The 16670-nt window shown below is 50.9% G+C and overlaps 2 protein-coding genes across 2 annotated transcripts in view; both read left to right on the top strand.

The window, feature by feature from the left end:
* The window catches only part of LOC140114334 (uncharacterized), a 52953-nt gene extending 36775 nt beyond the window's left edge, over nucleotides 1-16178 (top strand). Inside the window, exon 10 of the mRNA XM_072132699.1 lies at nucleotides 15269-16178. Coding sequence (XP_071988800.1) covers nucleotides 15269-15998 — 730 coding nt within the window. The 3' untranslated portion in view covers nucleotides 15999-16178. The remainder of the gene's footprint in view (nucleotides 1-15268) is intronic.
* Nucleotides 9319-15089, top strand: LOC140114282 (uncharacterized). Its single transcript, XM_072132695.1, has 5 exons — nucleotides 9319-9448; nucleotides 12083-12493; nucleotides 12572-12680; nucleotides 12766-12827; nucleotides 12911-15089. Exons 2-5 carry the CDS (start codon nucleotides 12176-12178, stop codon nucleotides 13829-13831), a joined length of 1410 nt encoding a protein of 469 aa, XP_071988796.1. The 5' UTR covers nucleotides 9319-9448; nucleotides 12083-12175; the 3' UTR covers nucleotides 13832-15089.
* Nucleotides 16179-16670: the final 492 nt, after the last annotated feature.

Genomic DNA, 16670 nt, shown 5'->3' with positions numbered 1-16670 from the left:
CTCTACCAGCTGATGAAGACCTGCCCATTCTAGCCGCCAGGAGCCTAGTCACTGTATCCCGAGGACAAGTACCCATTCGACTACTAAATGTGGGAGACTCCCCAGTGGATCTGAGAAAGTACCAAGCCGTAGCCACTCTCTTCAGCGTGCATCCTGAAGACTTGGTGGAAACCGCTCTGTCTGCCTCCCAACAGTTGGAAGTGAAGCAAAGTGCTGAAGGTGAGCCTGCCGAGCAATCCTGGTGGCTTGAGCTCAATATTGGAGACGACGATTTTACTCCTGCAGACCAAGTACAAGGTGTCCTGGATGTCGTTATGAAGCACCACCAGGCCTTCAGCAAACACCCACTGGATTTTGGGCAGACTACTCTGATCCAACACACCATCCCTACTGGCTCTCATCCTCCTATCAAGGAACGATATCGGCCCATACCTCCAGCCCGTTACCAAGAGGTGAAGAAGCTGGTACAAGAGATGAAGACAGCCAACGTTATCCGGGAGAGTCGCAGCCCATGGGCTGCCCCGCTGGTCCTTGTGAAAAAGAAGGATGGAACCCTTCGATTCTGTGTTGACTATAGGAAAATCAACAATATCACCCACAAGGACGCCTATCCTCTGCCTCGAATTGAGGAATCCCTCGCAGCCCTAGGGTCAGCTGCCTACTTCTCTACCCTGGACCTGACCAGTGGCTACTGGCAAGTGGCCATGGCGCCAGAAGACCGAGAGAAGACGGCTTTCACCACCCCAATGGGCTTGTTCGAGTTCAACAACATGCCGTTTGGGCTATGCAACGCCCCAGGCACATTTCAACGGCTGATGGAGAGATGTTTGGGTCATTGCAACTTTGAGACCGTCCTGCTATATTTGGACGACATCATCATCTACTCCAAGACTTATGAAGACCACCTCCACCATCTGGCTGAAGTCTTCCAAATCCTGACCCAACATGGGTTGAAGGTCAAGCCATCCAAGTGCCACCTGCTACAGCCTAGCGTCAAGTACCTGGGACATGTGGTGAGCGCTCATGGAATTGAGCCAGATCCAGAGAAGATTGCAGCTGTCTACGACTGGCCTACCCCATCAACCGTACGGGACATCAAAAGCTTCTTGGGATGTGCCAGTTATTACAGGCGTTTCATCCCGAAGTTTGCCCAGCTGGCGGCTCCCCTACAAGAGCTCCTAAGGGGCCTGCCAAAAGAGAGCCAACGTTCCCGAGTATCCATTGAGTGGACGGCCGAACGAGAAGCTGCCTTCCAGATGCTCAAGCAACGGCTGACTGAACCTCCGGTGTTGGGATATCCAGACTACAGTCTGCCTTTCACCCTATACACTGATGCCAGCAAGCAAGGTCTAGGGGCGGTATTATCCCAGCTCCAAAACGGAACTGAAAGGGTCATAGCCTACGCCAGCCGTTCCCTCCGAGAACCGGAGCAAAACGACCAGAACTATAGTTCCTTCAAGTTGGAGTTTCTGGCGTTAGTCTGGGCTGTGACCGAAAAGTTCAAGGACTACCTAGCTGCATCATCTTTCACTGTCTTCACAGACAATAATCCGTTGGCGCATCTGAACACCGCACGTCTTGGAGCACTGGAACAACGGTGGGCCTCCAGACTTGCCAATTTCAGCTTTACCATCAAGTACCGGGCTGGTAAGACCAATGACAACGCCGACGCTCTGTCCCGTCTCCCTGACCAGTGGGAGGGACCCTCCACGGATGCTCAGTGGGAAGATGTGGAGATGCCAGCGTTCTATGCCCGGTTTGTGCGTCAAGATGCCCAGAGAGTTTACTCCCTACCGACAGAGGCAGCGCCAGCTACTCCTCAAGAAGAGTCAGAGCCCCCTGCGGAAAAGGACCTCTGGATGAGTCTTCAGGCTGATAGCCGTGCCATAGGAGAAGTAATGGACTATCTCTCTAGTGGGCGAGTGCCTGAAAGAATCCGGCGCAGAAGAGCTGATGGAGAACTGTCTCAATTGTGGCGCCAGAGAAAGACTCTGAGCATGCACCAGGGTCTGCTCAAGAGAAGAACTCTGGACCCTATCACTTATGATCGGATATACCAGATTCTGATTCCCAGGAGGGACGCCAAGATAGTACTGGAAATGTACCATGACCAGTCTGGACACTTTGGCGCTCAGAAGACTGAAGCCACCCTCCGAAGGCGATTCTTCTGGGTCAACATGAAGTCCGACATTGAAGCCTGGTGTCGAGAATGCCCGGCCTGCGCCATCGCTCGAGGAGAGCGACACAACCAAAGGGCCCCTCTCCATCCCATTGTGAGCCAACGGCCCTTGGAGATCCTGGCATTGGACCACGTGAAGTTGGAGCCCAGCAGATCCGGTCACAGTTATGCTCTTACGATCATCGACCACTATACCAAATTTGTGGTTGCAGTACCTGTCAGAGATCTGTCTGCAAGGACTACCGCAGCGGCCCTGTGGAAGAGCTTCATCCTCCCCTATGGCTGTCCGGACCAGATCCTTACAGACCAAGGAACAGCATTTGAGTCCCAAGTCTTCCAGGAGCTGTGCACCCTATATGGCTGCAAGAAGCTGAGGACCACAGCTTATCATCCCCAAGGCAACGGGCTGTGTGAAAAGATGAATCAGACTCTAATCAATATGCTGAGGACTCTGACCCCTGCAAAAAGGGCTGACTGGCCAAAACTATTGCCCGAATTAGTGTACCTGTACAACAATACCACTCATTGCTCCACAGGATACACCCCGTATTATCTGATGTTCGGGAGACACGGCCATCTCCCTGCTGATATGACCTGGGACATGGAGTCCCCTGATTCCCAGTCTTTACTCCCCCAGACTGACTGGGTTCACGAACACCAGAGGCGCCTGGCGGATGCCAGAGAGGTTGTGGATCTGCGTTTGGAAGAGGCCCGAGAGAAACAAAAAAGGGACTTCGATCGTAATGCCTGTGCTGAGCCTTTTGCCCCAGGAGATCGAGTGTGGCTGCGCAACAATCATCCCACCAGTAAGCTAGATGGGCGTTGGGAGCGTGAGCCATACCTAGTTAGGGACAGTCTCTCCCCTGAAGTCTACGAGATTTCAAGAGGAGACCGTCCACCACTCCGGGTACATAGGAACCGGCTGAAGAGATGTCTTCGTCCTTTTGCCCCTATGTCTACACCTCTCACCTCGACCCCCAACTTACAGACCTCCTTGTGTTCACCTACCCCCAGTTTCTTGGAACTTGTGACTGTGCCTCAATTCTGTTTGGTTTCCACTCCAGTAAGAGGTACCTCGCAGAGACCATCATCCCCACCGCAGTCTCCAATACTGTTGCCTGTGGAGGATGATCCGGCTCCAGTGTCTGCAACCCCTGAAGCATCAGAGGCAGCTGAGACTCCGACTCCAGCGCTTGACTTAGAGGAGGACGATGAGGAGGTTGTTATCTTCTCCAGGCCGGAACTTCGAAGGTCTCAAAGGGAGACAAAAGGTAAAGCTCCTGCGTACCTGCAGGAGTACCAGCTGGTGACACGCAGAAGCAGGAGGCAGGTACGTTTTTCTGACACCGAAGTACTTACCACCGAAGAAGATGCAGAGTAACCCCTGAAGGGCTGTAGCCCACTTCAGGTACTGTACATATTGTGTATATTTCTGTCCTTACCCCAAAGAGCCAGAGACTTTCCTGAGACTCTTACCCTTATTTATCTCAGTCAAGAGATTATACACTGTCATGTGCTATGATAGCACCCTTCCTCTGCCGCAGCAGAGATTTCTTCAAAGGACTCTGTCCCTCCACACCAGAGGAGACCCTTTGCATCTTATTGCACTTTTCCCCACATCAAGGGCTGTACCCAGAAGATGGACTTTGTCAGTAGAGACCTTCTGAGAGACTTTTGCCAGATACTCCAAGGAAAAGTTGCTATGTCTATTGACTGATTATTTTGCACTTAATGCCTTCCTTTTTAGGTATGGACATTCTGTTTGCACTTTTTATGCCTTTTCTTTGCAGGAAAAGAGACATTTGCTACCGTGCTACTCTGAGTAGCCTATCTATCTGTAACGTTATGTTATAAGATGTGTACCCATTGGGCTGCTCAGCCAATGTGATTTTGCTAACCTGTTGCACACTGTCATATCTGCCAGTAGTCTGCATTAACCCTTTAATAGGCTTTTCAGGTTGTAGAGTGGCTGTGTCGGACCGTCTCTATGTAGTACAATGTTTTATTGTGTCACATATGCCAATGTATGCATATATACACTATATAATTGCCGCCAGGGAAGAAGCGTTGATAAAACAAATATACAGGCCTTGGTGCAAGGAGTGGATTACAGGACATGACACCACACCTTTCCTACTGTACAGTTCGGTTTAATGGCGTCAGCGACCAACTGTCATACAGCTATATTTTTGTCTTAGTCCGACACCAACCCAGGTGCCTGTCTCCAGGACCATGGGCGGTTTGTCCCTACACCTCACATAGCCTGCACTTCCTAGAAGTGCCCTTAGCCCCCTCTGTGCCCCAAAACATCTATAGTCGAGCCGAGGGCGGCTCTTTCAATTGCCCCCGGGGTATGCAACACCCTCGCCGATGCAATGGCGAGGTAGTGCTTGCGAATACGTCCCACCTGTAGGTAACATCACATTACACTACATGGTCCTTGTAGGATCAAAGGGAAATTGCAGTGGTTAATCCTGCCTGGCAAGGCAGATGTTAATGTATGATGTAATTATGTCAACCAATGTATGTGTTACATCCTGTGCTCTGTAGCTGAGATGTGATTGGAGGAGCAGCCACCACCTGACCAAAGGGAGGTAATAAAACCTCTGGGGAGGAATGTTCTAGAGAAGTCTCTCTCAGGAGAGAGAAGAGAGGAGAAGTCTTTCCAGAGTTCTTTCAGCAAGCACTCTTAGAGAGTGAGACTGAGAGAAGTCTCTCAGTCTATGTAGTGAGTGAGCGAGTGTAACTCTGTCTAGCCCATACCAGAGCAGGAAGAGCCTAGCCCCTGCCTCTGAAGAGTGGAGCTATTAGACTAGAGTAGTGTAGTGAGGAAAGGGGTATCATTCCTACCTTCAAGGGTGATACCTGAAGCTCTACAGGACAAGCTGAAGCTTCCTATAAGGACACAGCTGCCCCCCAGCCTGCCCTCTACATCCAGGCTGGTGAACTATCTCCTGAGGCTCCCTCCAACTCACATCTCGGCACCCTACCTACCTGTTAAAGGCACGTTTCCTGCAGTTCCTGCCGGTTGCAATAAACTGTAAGTTGTTTGCTTCAACTTCTGCCTCCGTCTGGTCCCTGCTAATACGGCTGCCTTCATCACCGGCACCCTGTCCATCACCCAGAGACTCACCCTCGGGTCATTAAGGGGTTGCCCCAGGGAGATCCGCTATAGCAGCCGCTCCCATATCATTTTCTTGCCAACACCACCCTGCTGGAGACCTGCCAGGCTGTAGGACAGCCCTCCGGTTCCCCTGTACCAAGCACCGTGACAACAGCGTGCTTAGGCCGCAACCGCCAGCCACTCCGGTACCGCGGGCCCCGGCTGACTCCAGGCCGCACCTCAAGGGCTAGGCCCCGGTGGGGGATGTTGCAAGTGCATTGTCCGTGTACACTCAGCGGCCACTTTATTAGGTGCACCATGCTAGTAACGGGTTGGACCCCCTTTTGCCTTCAGAACTGCCTCAATTCTTCGTGGCATAGATTCAACAAGGTGCTGGAAGCTCCTCAGAGATTTTGCTCCATAGTGACATGATGGCATCACACAGTTGCCGCAGATTTGTCGGCTGCACATCCATGATGCGAATCTCCCGTTCCACCACATCCCAAAGATGCTCTATTGGATTGAGATCTGGTGACTGTGGAGCCATTTGTGTCCAGTGACCTCATTGTCATGTTCAAGAAACCAGTCTGAGATGGTTCCAGCTTTATGACATGGCGCATTATCCTGCTGAAAGTAGCCATCAGATGTTACAGGGTACATTGTGCTCATAAAGGGATGGACATGGTCAGCAGCAATACTCAGGTAGGCTGTGGCGTTGTACCAAGGGGCCCAAAGAGTGCCAAGAAAATATCCCCCACACCATGACACCACCACCAGCCTGAACCGCTGATACAAGGCAGGATCGATCCATACTTTCATGTTGTTGATGCCAAATTCTGACCCTACCATCCGAATGTCGCAGCAGAAATCGAGACTCATCAGACCAGGCAACGTTTTTCCAATCTTCTACTGTCCAATTTCCATGAGCTTGTGCAAATTGTAGCCTCAGTTTCCTGTTCTTAGCTGAAAGGAGTGGCCCCCGGTGTGGTCTTCTGCTGCTGTAGCCCATCTGCCTCAAAGTTGGACGTACTGTGCGTTCAGAGATGCTCTTCTGCCTACCTTGGTTGTAACGGGTGGCGATTTGAGTCACTGTTGCCTTTCTATCAGCTCGAACCAGTCTGCCCATTCTCCTCTGACCTCTGGCATCAACAAGGCATTTCCGCCCACAGAACTGCCGCTCACTGGATGTTTTTTCTTTTTCGGACCATTCTCTGTAAACCCTAGAGATGGTTGTGCGTGAAAATCCCAGTAGATCAGCAGTTTCTGAAATCCTCAGACCAGCCCTTCTGGCACCAACAACCATGCCACGTTCACAGGCCACAAATCGCCTTTCTTCCCCATACTGATGCTCGGGAGAACTGCAGGAGATTGTCTGGACCATGTCTACATGCCTAAATGCACTGCCGCCATGTGATTGGCTGATTAGAAATTAAGTGTTAACGAGCAGTTGGACAGGTGTACCTAATAAAGTGGCCGGTGAGTGTATAATGCGCTGTGCGGGGAGTCACTAAGATCGTGCGCCCGATATCCTGCATGTGTCACTTCCCCGCTCAGGTCCCTGGAGTTCACCTTCTTCTTCCTGGTACATGTAAGTGCATTGTCCGTGTATAATGCGCTGTGCGGGGAGTCACTAAGATCCTGCACCTGATATCCTGCATGTGTCACTTCCCCGCTCAGGTCCCTGGAGTTCACCTTCTTCTTCCTGGTGCATGTAAGTGCATTGTCCGTGTATAATGCGCTGTGCGGGGAGTCACTAAGATCCTGCACCTGATATCCTGCATGTGTCGCTTCCCCCGCTCAGGTCCCCGGAGTTCACCTTCTTCTTCCTGGTGCATGTAAGTGCATTGCCAGTGAATAATGCGCTGTGCGGGGAGTCACTAAGATCGTGCGCCCGATATCCTGCATGTGTCACTTCCCCGCTCAGGTCCCTGGAGTTCACCTTCTTCTTCCTGGTACATGTAAGTGCATTGTCCGTGTATAATGCGCTGTGCGGGGGAGTCACTAAGATCGTGCGCCCGATATCCTGCATGTGTCGCTTCCCCGCTCAGGTCCCAGGAGTTCACCTTCTTCTTCCTGGTGCATGTAAGTGCATTGTCCTTGTATAATGTGCTGTGCGGGGAGTCACTAAGATCCTGCACCCGATATCCTGCATGTGTCGCTTCTCCGCTCAGGTCCCAGGAGTTCACCTTCTTCTTCCTGGTGCATGTAAGTGCATTGTCCGTGTATAATGCGCTGTGCGGGGAGTCACTAAGATCCTGCCCCGATATCCTGCATGTGTCTCTCCCGACCGCGGGTGTTAGCCGGGGATGTCAATGGTAGATTACCGCTGACATCCCGCGACCCCCGATGCCGGTTTGGCTCCTGTGCAGTAGCTGTACTGCGTCATCATTGCACTGCGTCATCATTCCCTGGCCGAACAGGGAAGAGTATCGCAGCGAGAAAGATTGCACCTCAGGCGCCAGGAGCGTCTCTTACAAGTGTCTCAGCTTGGGGATGGGGCTCCCAGCATCGCAGAGCTCAGGAATGGCAGCAGCAGGTGTGAGGCATCTGCACGCACTGTGACACTGCGGAGACTCCTGGAGCAAGGCCTGGTGTCCAGGAGGGAAGAGAAGAAGCCGCCTCTCTCCAGAAACCATCAGGGCTTCTCAGCCAAGGGAATCGCCTAATAACACCTCCATGGATAAGGAATGGAGCAGAATGTCCTCCAGGAGCCGCTTCTCCCGACCCTCCAGGAGCAGATGGTGATGAGCAGAGCCTCCTCCAGCATGATGGAGCACCGGCCATAAAGGGGAGAACTAAATGGTGCAGGGAACAGAACACAGAGATTCTGGGTCCATGGCCCGGGAACAGAACACAGAGATTCTGGCTCCATGGCCCGGGAACAGAACACAGAGATTCTGGGTCCATGGCCCGGGAACAGAACACAGAGATTCTGGGTCCATGGCTCCGGGAACAGAACACAGAGATTCTGGGTCCATGGCTCCGAGAACAGAACACAGAGATTCTGGGTCCATGGCCCGGGAACAGAACACAGAGATTCTGGGTTCATGGCCCAGGAACAGAACACAGAGATTCTGGGTCCATGGCCCGGGAACAGAACACAGAGATTCTGGGTTCATGGCTCCGGGAACAGAACACAGAGATTCTGGGTCCATGGCTCCGAGAACAGAACACAGAGATTCTGGGTCCATGGCCCGGGAACAGAACACAGAGATTCTGGGTTCATGGCTCAGGGAACAGAACACAGAGATTCTGGGTCCATGGCCTGGGAACAGAACACAGAGATTCTGGGTCCATGGCTCCGGGAACAGAACACAGAGATTCTGGGTCCATGGCTCCGAGAACAGAACACAGAGATTCTGGGTCCATGGCCTGGAAACTCCCCGGATCTTATCCCATTGAGAACTTGTGGTCAATCATCAGGAGACGGGGGACAAACAAACACCAACACATTGTGACAGAATGCAGCAGTGATAGTGCAGGAATGGACGGCGATCAGTCAGGATCTGGTGCAGGAGGTGAGTGAGAGCTGCCAGGGAGAATTGCAGAGGTCCTGGAGAAGAAGGAGAGGTCCTGCAGATACTGACTGGCTGCAGTAACTCCTCCCACCTGACAATAAAAGCTTCTGCTCCCCATAATATGATTGCACTTGTATCTCTGTATGTGATAAACATCTGACAGACCAGAGGGACACATCATGTGACAGGAGGAGATTTGTGTCATTCTCACATCTTCTGGCCATGACAGTACACGCACACAGCTCTGCTACACGCACACAGCTCTGCTACACGCACACAGCTCTGCTACACATATACACACCTACTACATCCTCACTACACATATACAGCTCTGCTACACATATACACACCTACTACATCCTCACTACACATATACAGCTCTTCTACACATATACACACCTACTACATCCTCACTACACATATACAGCCCTGCTATGTCCCTGTGACACACATACAGGCCATATACTCCTGCAGAACAGACCCGGTCATGTGACTCCCTGACTCCTCCCGCACACATGGCTGATCACATGACGATGACATCATCACAGGTCCTGTAACAGGAGAAGCTCCAGGATACAGTACAGGACGGAGATCAGTGAGCGGCAACAGAGACCGGGACCGACCCCTGTATATACTGTATACCCTTCTGTATGTCCTGTATATACTGTATACCCTTCTGTATGTCCTGTATATACTGTATACCCTTCTGTATGTCCTGTATATACTGTATACCCTACTATACCCTTCTGTATGTCCTGTATATACTGTATACCCTTCTGTATGTCCTGTATATACTGTATACCCTACTATACCCTTCTGTATGTCCTGTATATACTGTATACCCTTCTGTATGTCCTGTACATCCCCTGTATATACTGTATACCCTTCTGTATGTCCTGTACATCCCCTGTATATACTGTATACCCTTCTGTATGTACTGTATACCCTTCTGTATGTCCTGTATATACTGTATACCCTTCTGTATGTCCTGTATACCCTTCTGTATGTCCTGTATATACTGTATACCCTTCTGTATGTCCTGTATATACTGTATACCCTTCTGTATGTACTGTATATACTGTATACCCTTCTGTATGTCCTGTATACCCTTCTGTATGTCCTGTATATACTGTATACCCTTCTGTATGTCCTGTATACCCTTCTGTATGTCCTGCATATACTGTATACCCTTCTGTATGTCTTGTACATCCCCTGTATATACTGTATACCCTTCTGTATGTCCTGTATATACTGTATACCCTTCTGTATGTCCTGTACATCCCCTGTATATACTGTATACCCTTCTGTATGTCCTGTATATACTGTATACCCTTCTGTATGTCCTGTACATCCCCTGTATATACTGTATACCCTTCTGTATGTCCTGTATATACTGTATACCCTTCTGTATGTCCTGTATATACTGTATACCCTTCTGTATGTCCTGTATATACTGTATACCCTACTATACCCTTCTGTATGTCCTGTATATACTGTATACCCTTCTGTATGTCCTGTATATACTGTATACCCTACTATACCCTTCTGTATGTCCTGTATATACTGTATACCCTTCTGTATGTCCTGTACATCCCCTGTATATACTGTATACCCTTCTGTATGTCCTGTACATCCCCTGTATATACTGTATACCCTTCTGTATGTACTGTATACCCTTCTGTATGTCCTGTATATACTGTATACCCTTCTGTATGTCCTGTATACCCTTCTGTATGTCCTGTATATACTGTATACCCTTCTGTATGTCCTGTATATACTGTATACCCTTCTGTATGTACTGTATATACTGTATACCCTTCTGTATGTCCTGTATACCCTTCTGTATGTCCTGTATATACTGTATACCCTTCTGTATGTCCTGTATACCCTTCTGTATGTCCTGCATATACTGTATACCCTTCTGTATGTCTTGTACATCCCCTGTATATACTGTATACCCTTCTGTATGTCCTGTATATACTGTATACCCTTCTGTATGTCCTGTACATCCCCTGTATATACTGTATACCCTTCTGTATGTCCTGTATATACTGTATACCCTTCTGTATGTCCTGTATGTCCCCTGTATATACTGTATACCCTTCTGTATGTCCTGTACATCCCCTGTATATACTGTATACCCTTCTGTATGTCCTGTATATACTGTATACCCTTCTGTATGTCCTGTATGTCCCCTGTATATACTGTATACCCTTCTGTATGTCCTGTACATCCCCTGTATATACTGTATACCCTTCTGTATGTCCTGTATATACTGTATACCCTTCTGTATGTCCTGTATATACTGTACACCCTTCTGTATGTCCTGTACATCCCCTGTATATACTGTATACCCTTCTGTATGTCCTGTATATACTGTATACCCTTCTGTATGTCCTGTATATACTGTATACCCTTCTGTATGTCCTGTATACCCTTCTGTATGTCCTGTATATACTGTATACCCTTCTGTATGTCCTGTACATCCCCTGTATATACTGTATACCCTTCTGTATGTCCTGCATATACTGTATACCCTTCTGTATGTCTTGTACATCCCCTGTATATACTGTATACCCTTCTGTATGTCCTGTATATACTGTATACCCTTCTGTATGTCCTGTACATCCCCTGTATATACTGTATACCCTTCTGTATGTCCTGTATATACTGTATACCCTTCTGTATGTCCTGTATGTCCCCTGTATATACTGTATACCCTTCTGTATGTCCTGTACATCCCCTGTATATACTGTATACCCTTCTGTATGTCCTGTATATACTGTATACCCTTCTGTATGTCCTGTATATACTGTATACCCTTCTGTATGTCCTGTATGTCCCCTGTATATACTGTATACCCTTCTGTATGTCCTGTACATCCCCTGTATATACTGTATACCCTTCTGTATGTCCTGTATATACTGTATACCCTTCTGTATGTCCTGTATATACTGTACACCCTTCTGTATGTCCTGTACATCCCCTGTATATACTGTATACCCTTCTGTATGTCCTGTATATACTGTATACCCTTCTGTATGTCCTGTATATACTGTATACCCTTCTGTATGTCCTGTATATACTGTATACCCTTCTGTATGTCCTGTATATACTGTATACCCTTCTGTATGTCCTGTATATACTGTATACCCTTCTGTATGTCCTGTATATACTGTATACCCTTCTGTATGTTCTGTATCCTCCCCCTCTATCCGGCTCCTTCCCCTATACTGACATCTGGAGCATCTTATCACATCTTCTCCTCTTCTTTGTTTTTAGGTTCATTTCATGGAAGATCAATGTCCTGAGTAACTGAGATTCCTATACCAGAGGATCCGCAGCCGAAATCTTCTGTATCGCAGGATTCACCTGATGGAGAGAGGGGGGGACAAGATGGCGGAGAGCGTCCTGCGCCTCACCCTAGAGATCCTGTACCGGCTGACAGGAGAGGTGAGAGCCCCCCATATCATGTGGTGGTGGGGGATGGGACATGGATGTGGGGATATTATCCCGCTGTCTCCCCATAACCAGGATTACACATTAGTGAAGAAGACGTCTAGTGAGCGCTGTCCGGCCCCTGTGTATGAAGAATGGGGGGGACCCCTGCGCCCCATCCCCCGGCCTCACCCCCTGATACATGACCAGATCCTAGAACTGACCATGAAGATGACGGAGCTGCTGACTGGAGAGGTGACACTGCTGGGAATGCTGGGACATGATCCAGTAATGGAGGCTCCGGGGGATGACTGTAGCCATTGTGTGTGTCAGGTTCCTATAAGGTGTCAGGATGTGGCCGTCTATTTCTCCATGGAGGAGTGGGAGTATGTAGAAGGACACAAGGAGCGCTACCAGGAGCCGCGGAGCCTTGCATCACCAGGTAATAGACAGGACTATAGACACGTGTCCCCTCTGTATTATCTGTATAGAAGAAGGAATTCAGTCTGTGTATGTGATCCCTACAGTCCCTCCATCCAGGGAGAGCAGATCCCCGGAGAGATGTCCCCGTCCTGCACAGGAGGATCAGGTAGGTGGAGATGTCTCCTATAATCTGCAGATGAAGCAGAAACTTCTTGCGTTTCCCTCATGTTCCTTTATATTTTGTTGCAGCCTCTGAGTCAGGAGAAGGATCCGGAGAGTCTGGATGTTGTGGCCGTAACCATAAAAGAAGAGACGTGTGTGAGTGATGAGGAGGAGTGTGAGGAGGACGCCCCGGCACATGTCCCCCCAGGTGAGGAGTGTGAGGAGGACGCCCCGGCACATGTCCCCCCAGGTGAGGAGTGTGAGGAGGACGCCCCGGCACATGTCCCCCCAGGTGAGGAGTGTGAGGAGGACGCCCCGGCACATGTCCCCCCAGGTGAGGAGTGTGAGGAGGACGCCCCGGCACATGTCCCCCCAGGTGAGGAGTGTGAGGAGGACGCCCCGGCACATGTCCCCCCAGGTGAGGAGTGTGAGGAGGACGCCCCGGCACATGTCCCCCCAGGTGAGGAGTGTGAGGAGGACGCCCCGGCACATGTCCCCCCAGGTGAGGAGTGTGAGGAGGACGCCCCGGCACGTGTCCCCCCAGGTGAGGAGTGTGAGGAGGACGCCCCGGCACGTGTCCCCCCAGGTGAGGAGTGTGAGGAGAACGCCCCGGCACGTGTCCCCCCAGGTGAGGAGTGTGAGGAGGACGCCCCTGGTCGTGTCCCCCCAGGTGAGGAGTGTGAGGAGGACGCCCCGGCACATGTCCCCCCAGGTGAGGAGTGTGAGGAGGACGCCCCGGCACATGTCCCCCCAGGTGAGGAGTGTGAGGAGAACGCCCCGGCACGTGTCCCCCCAGGTGAGGAGTGTGAGGAGGACGCCCCGGCACGTGTCCCCCCAGGTGAGGAGGACGCCCCGGCACATGTCCCCCCAGGTGAGGAGTGTGAGGAGGACGCCCCGGCACATGTCCCCCCAGGTGAGGAGTGTGAGGAGGACGCCCCGGCACGTGTCCCCCCAGGTGAGGAGTGTGAGGAGGACGCCCCGGCACATGTCCCCCCAGGTGAGGAGTGACCACTACATGTAACCCTCTAGTCCTCTCGCTCTGGAGCGTAAAACGTGATTGTGTAATGACATTTGTACCGGGATGTTGTGATGTAGGACCCTCTTGTAGGGTGGCTCCCATGACATCAAGCCTGACCTTCAGGGAGCCTAATAACATGGGATTAAATCCAAACCAGTCTATTTATTCCAGAAGGAGTGGACTCCCCTCTGTAGACGGCGCTGTACGATGTTTTGACCCGGTTGGGTCTCTTCAGTACAGCGCAGAGAACTGGATCGGCTGAGTGAGAGGCCTATGTATATTTGTATCGTTATAACCGTCTCTAACTGTGTAACAATCGCCAGAACACTGTGTACAAAATAACCTCCCCCCAGGGGATCGATAAAGTTGTGTTGTTTTGTATTGTGACTGTGTCTGGAAGTAACTTACACCCCGACCCTCGTTATATTCTGTGATTCTATTATATCAATCCCTAAACTTCCAGTCGGAAGGTTCTGCTTGTCGCCATTTCTTCTCCCTCATACGATCCCCGTTTAGCAGCACAGAGAAGGGGAGCAGTGTAACGGCAGGACCATGGCTGGGGCAGGATGAAGGTTACACATATAATTCAACATCTGCATAGAGTTTGTATGTTCTCTCCGTGTTTACGTGGGTTTCCTCCCACACTGCAAAACATAAATGATTAGATTGTGAGCTCCATGGGGACAGGGACTGATGTGACAATCCCTGGGCAGCGCTGCGTAATCTGTGTGCGCTATATAAATAACAAATTATTATTATATAAAGATATCGTGACCCAAGTAATAACCGCGCACTCCTGTGGCCTCATCTCATTATCTAGTAGCCCACGTTCTGTGTCTCCACCATTGTCATTGCACTCTGTGCTTTTATGGGATAGAATATCAGACGCCTTAGGCCCGTTCCACACTTGCGAGTGTGATGCAATGAACTCGCAACACATGCTGCCGGGAACGCACGGCCCGAACGCTGCACCGCGGGAGTGAACTGACATGACATCACACTCGCAAGTGTGGAACGGGCCTTAAACTGGAGGTAAAAGGAAGATTTTCTCTTTGCCGTCCATTCCCAGGTCCAAGTTTTCCTTCTGTTACACATTTGTTACCTATAATGATGCAGATTCCTTCATATCTGCTGTTCTACATGATGGAAAAGTAGTGTCCGGCGCCACTAATGATGGTGTAAAAATCTTTTATGATATTATAGAGTTTTTTCACGTTATATTATTTACAAATGGTAAAATCCATTTTGTTTTTGGCAGATGACTGCGCCAGGAGCTCAGAGGGACATGAAATCTCCTCCTATAGTAACGCAGAAGCTCGTGGTGTCACACAAGATCTATATGCAGATGATCCCGCAGCCCCTCACAGACGAGACCTACCATCACAGACTGTCGGCCTCGATAAGAATCACAGACGTCACAGAAATCCCACAGGAGAGAAGCCGTATTCCTGCTCCGATTGTGGAAAATCTTTTACTAAAAAATCAAATTTTGTTGTACATCGGAGAATTCACACAGGAGAGAAGCCATTTTCCTGCTCGGAATGTGGGAAGTGTTTTTCTCGAAAATCCTATCTTGTCGACCATCAGAGATCCCACACGGGGGAGAAGCCATTTCTATGTACAGAATGTGGCAAATGTTTTACCGAGAAAACAAATCTTGTTACACATCAGAGAATTCACACAGGAGAGAGGCCGTATTCATGTCCGGAATGTGGGAAGTGTTTTCCTTGGAAATCCTATCTGGTTGACCATCAGAGATCCCACACAGGGGAGAAGCCCTTTCCATGCCCAGAATGTGGCAAATGTTTTACGCAGAAATCGAGCGTTCTAGAACATCAGAAAATTCACACAAAGGAGAAACAATTTTCATGTACAGTTTGTGGAAAGTGTTTTTACCAAAAGTCGTCTCTAATTTTACATCAGAAAACTCACACGGGGGAGAAGCCGTTCCTGTGCTCAGAATGTGGGAAATGTTTCATCCAAAGATCAGATCTCCTTAGGCACCAGAGAATTCACACGGGGGAGAAGCCCTTCTCATGTCCATGCGGGAAGCGCTTCACCCAAAAGTCCTCTCTGCTCTTGCATCAAAAGACTCACACACAGGAAACGTTTCCATGTCCACACGATAAACCTGAGAGACCTCGCACTGAATCCTAGGATTTTCTTTATTCCCTTTTCCCTCAAAAGAAAAAAATCTAATAGATTTTCCCATCGGGCAGTAAAAAAGGAAAACTATAGAGGAACCAATGAGATTCCCTCTTATGTCTCAGCTCCTTTGGACTTGCCCGGGACTTGCGGTGCAGGGGGCGAGCGAGGGAGCGGCGAGGCAGGGGGGCGAGCGAGGGAGCAGCGGGGCAGGGGGCGGGCGAGGGAGCTGCGGGGTAGGAGACGAGGGAGCTGCGGTGCAGGGGGGCGAGCGAGGGAGCGGCGAGGCAGGGGGGGCGAGGGAGCGGCGGGGCAGGAGGCGGGCGAGGGAGCGGCGGGGCAGGGGGCGGGCGAGGGAGCGGCGGGGCAGGAGGCGAGCGAGGGAGCGGCGTGGCCGGGGGCGAGCGAGGGAGCGGCGTGGCCGGGGGCGAGCGAGGGAGCGGCGTGGCCGGGGGCGAGCGAGGGAGCGGCGGTGCAGGGGGCGAGCGAGGGAGCGTCGAGGCAGGGGGGCGAGCGAGGGAGCAGCGGGGCAGGGGGCGGGCGAGGGAGCTGCGGGGTAGGAGACGAGGGAGCGGCGGTGCAGGGGGGCGAGCGAGGGAGCGGCGAGGCAGGGGGGCGAGCGAGGGAGCGGCGGGGCAGGGGGCGAGGGGGCGGCGGTGCAGGAGGCGAGGGGGCAGCCGGGCA

Source organism: Engystomops pustulosus, chromosome 1 (genome assembly GCF_040894005.1).
Source record: "Engystomops pustulosus chromosome 1, aEngPut4.maternal, whole genome shotgun sequence".
NCBI lineage: Eukaryota > Metazoa > Chordata > Amphibia > Anura > Leptodactylidae > Engystomops > Engystomops pustulosus.
Note: the sequence above shows the minus strand (reverse complement) of the source record. Positions and strands in the feature narration are given on the sequence as shown.

Bases quoted from the DNA above. Each gene is read 5' to 3' on its own strand.
- LOC140114282 (XM_072132695.1), top strand. From the start codon at position 12,176: ATGGAGAGAGGGGGGGACAAGATGGCGGAGAGCGTCCTGCGCCTCACC. The intron at 12,494-12,571 runs GTGACACTGCTG...TGTGTGTGTCAG, and splicing joins CGGAGCTGCTGACTGGAGAG to GTTCCTATAAGGTGTCAGGA. The intron at 12,681-12,765 runs GTAATAGACAGG...TGATCCCTACAG, and splicing joins GCGGAGCCTTGCATCACCAG to TCCCTCCATCCAGGGAGAGC.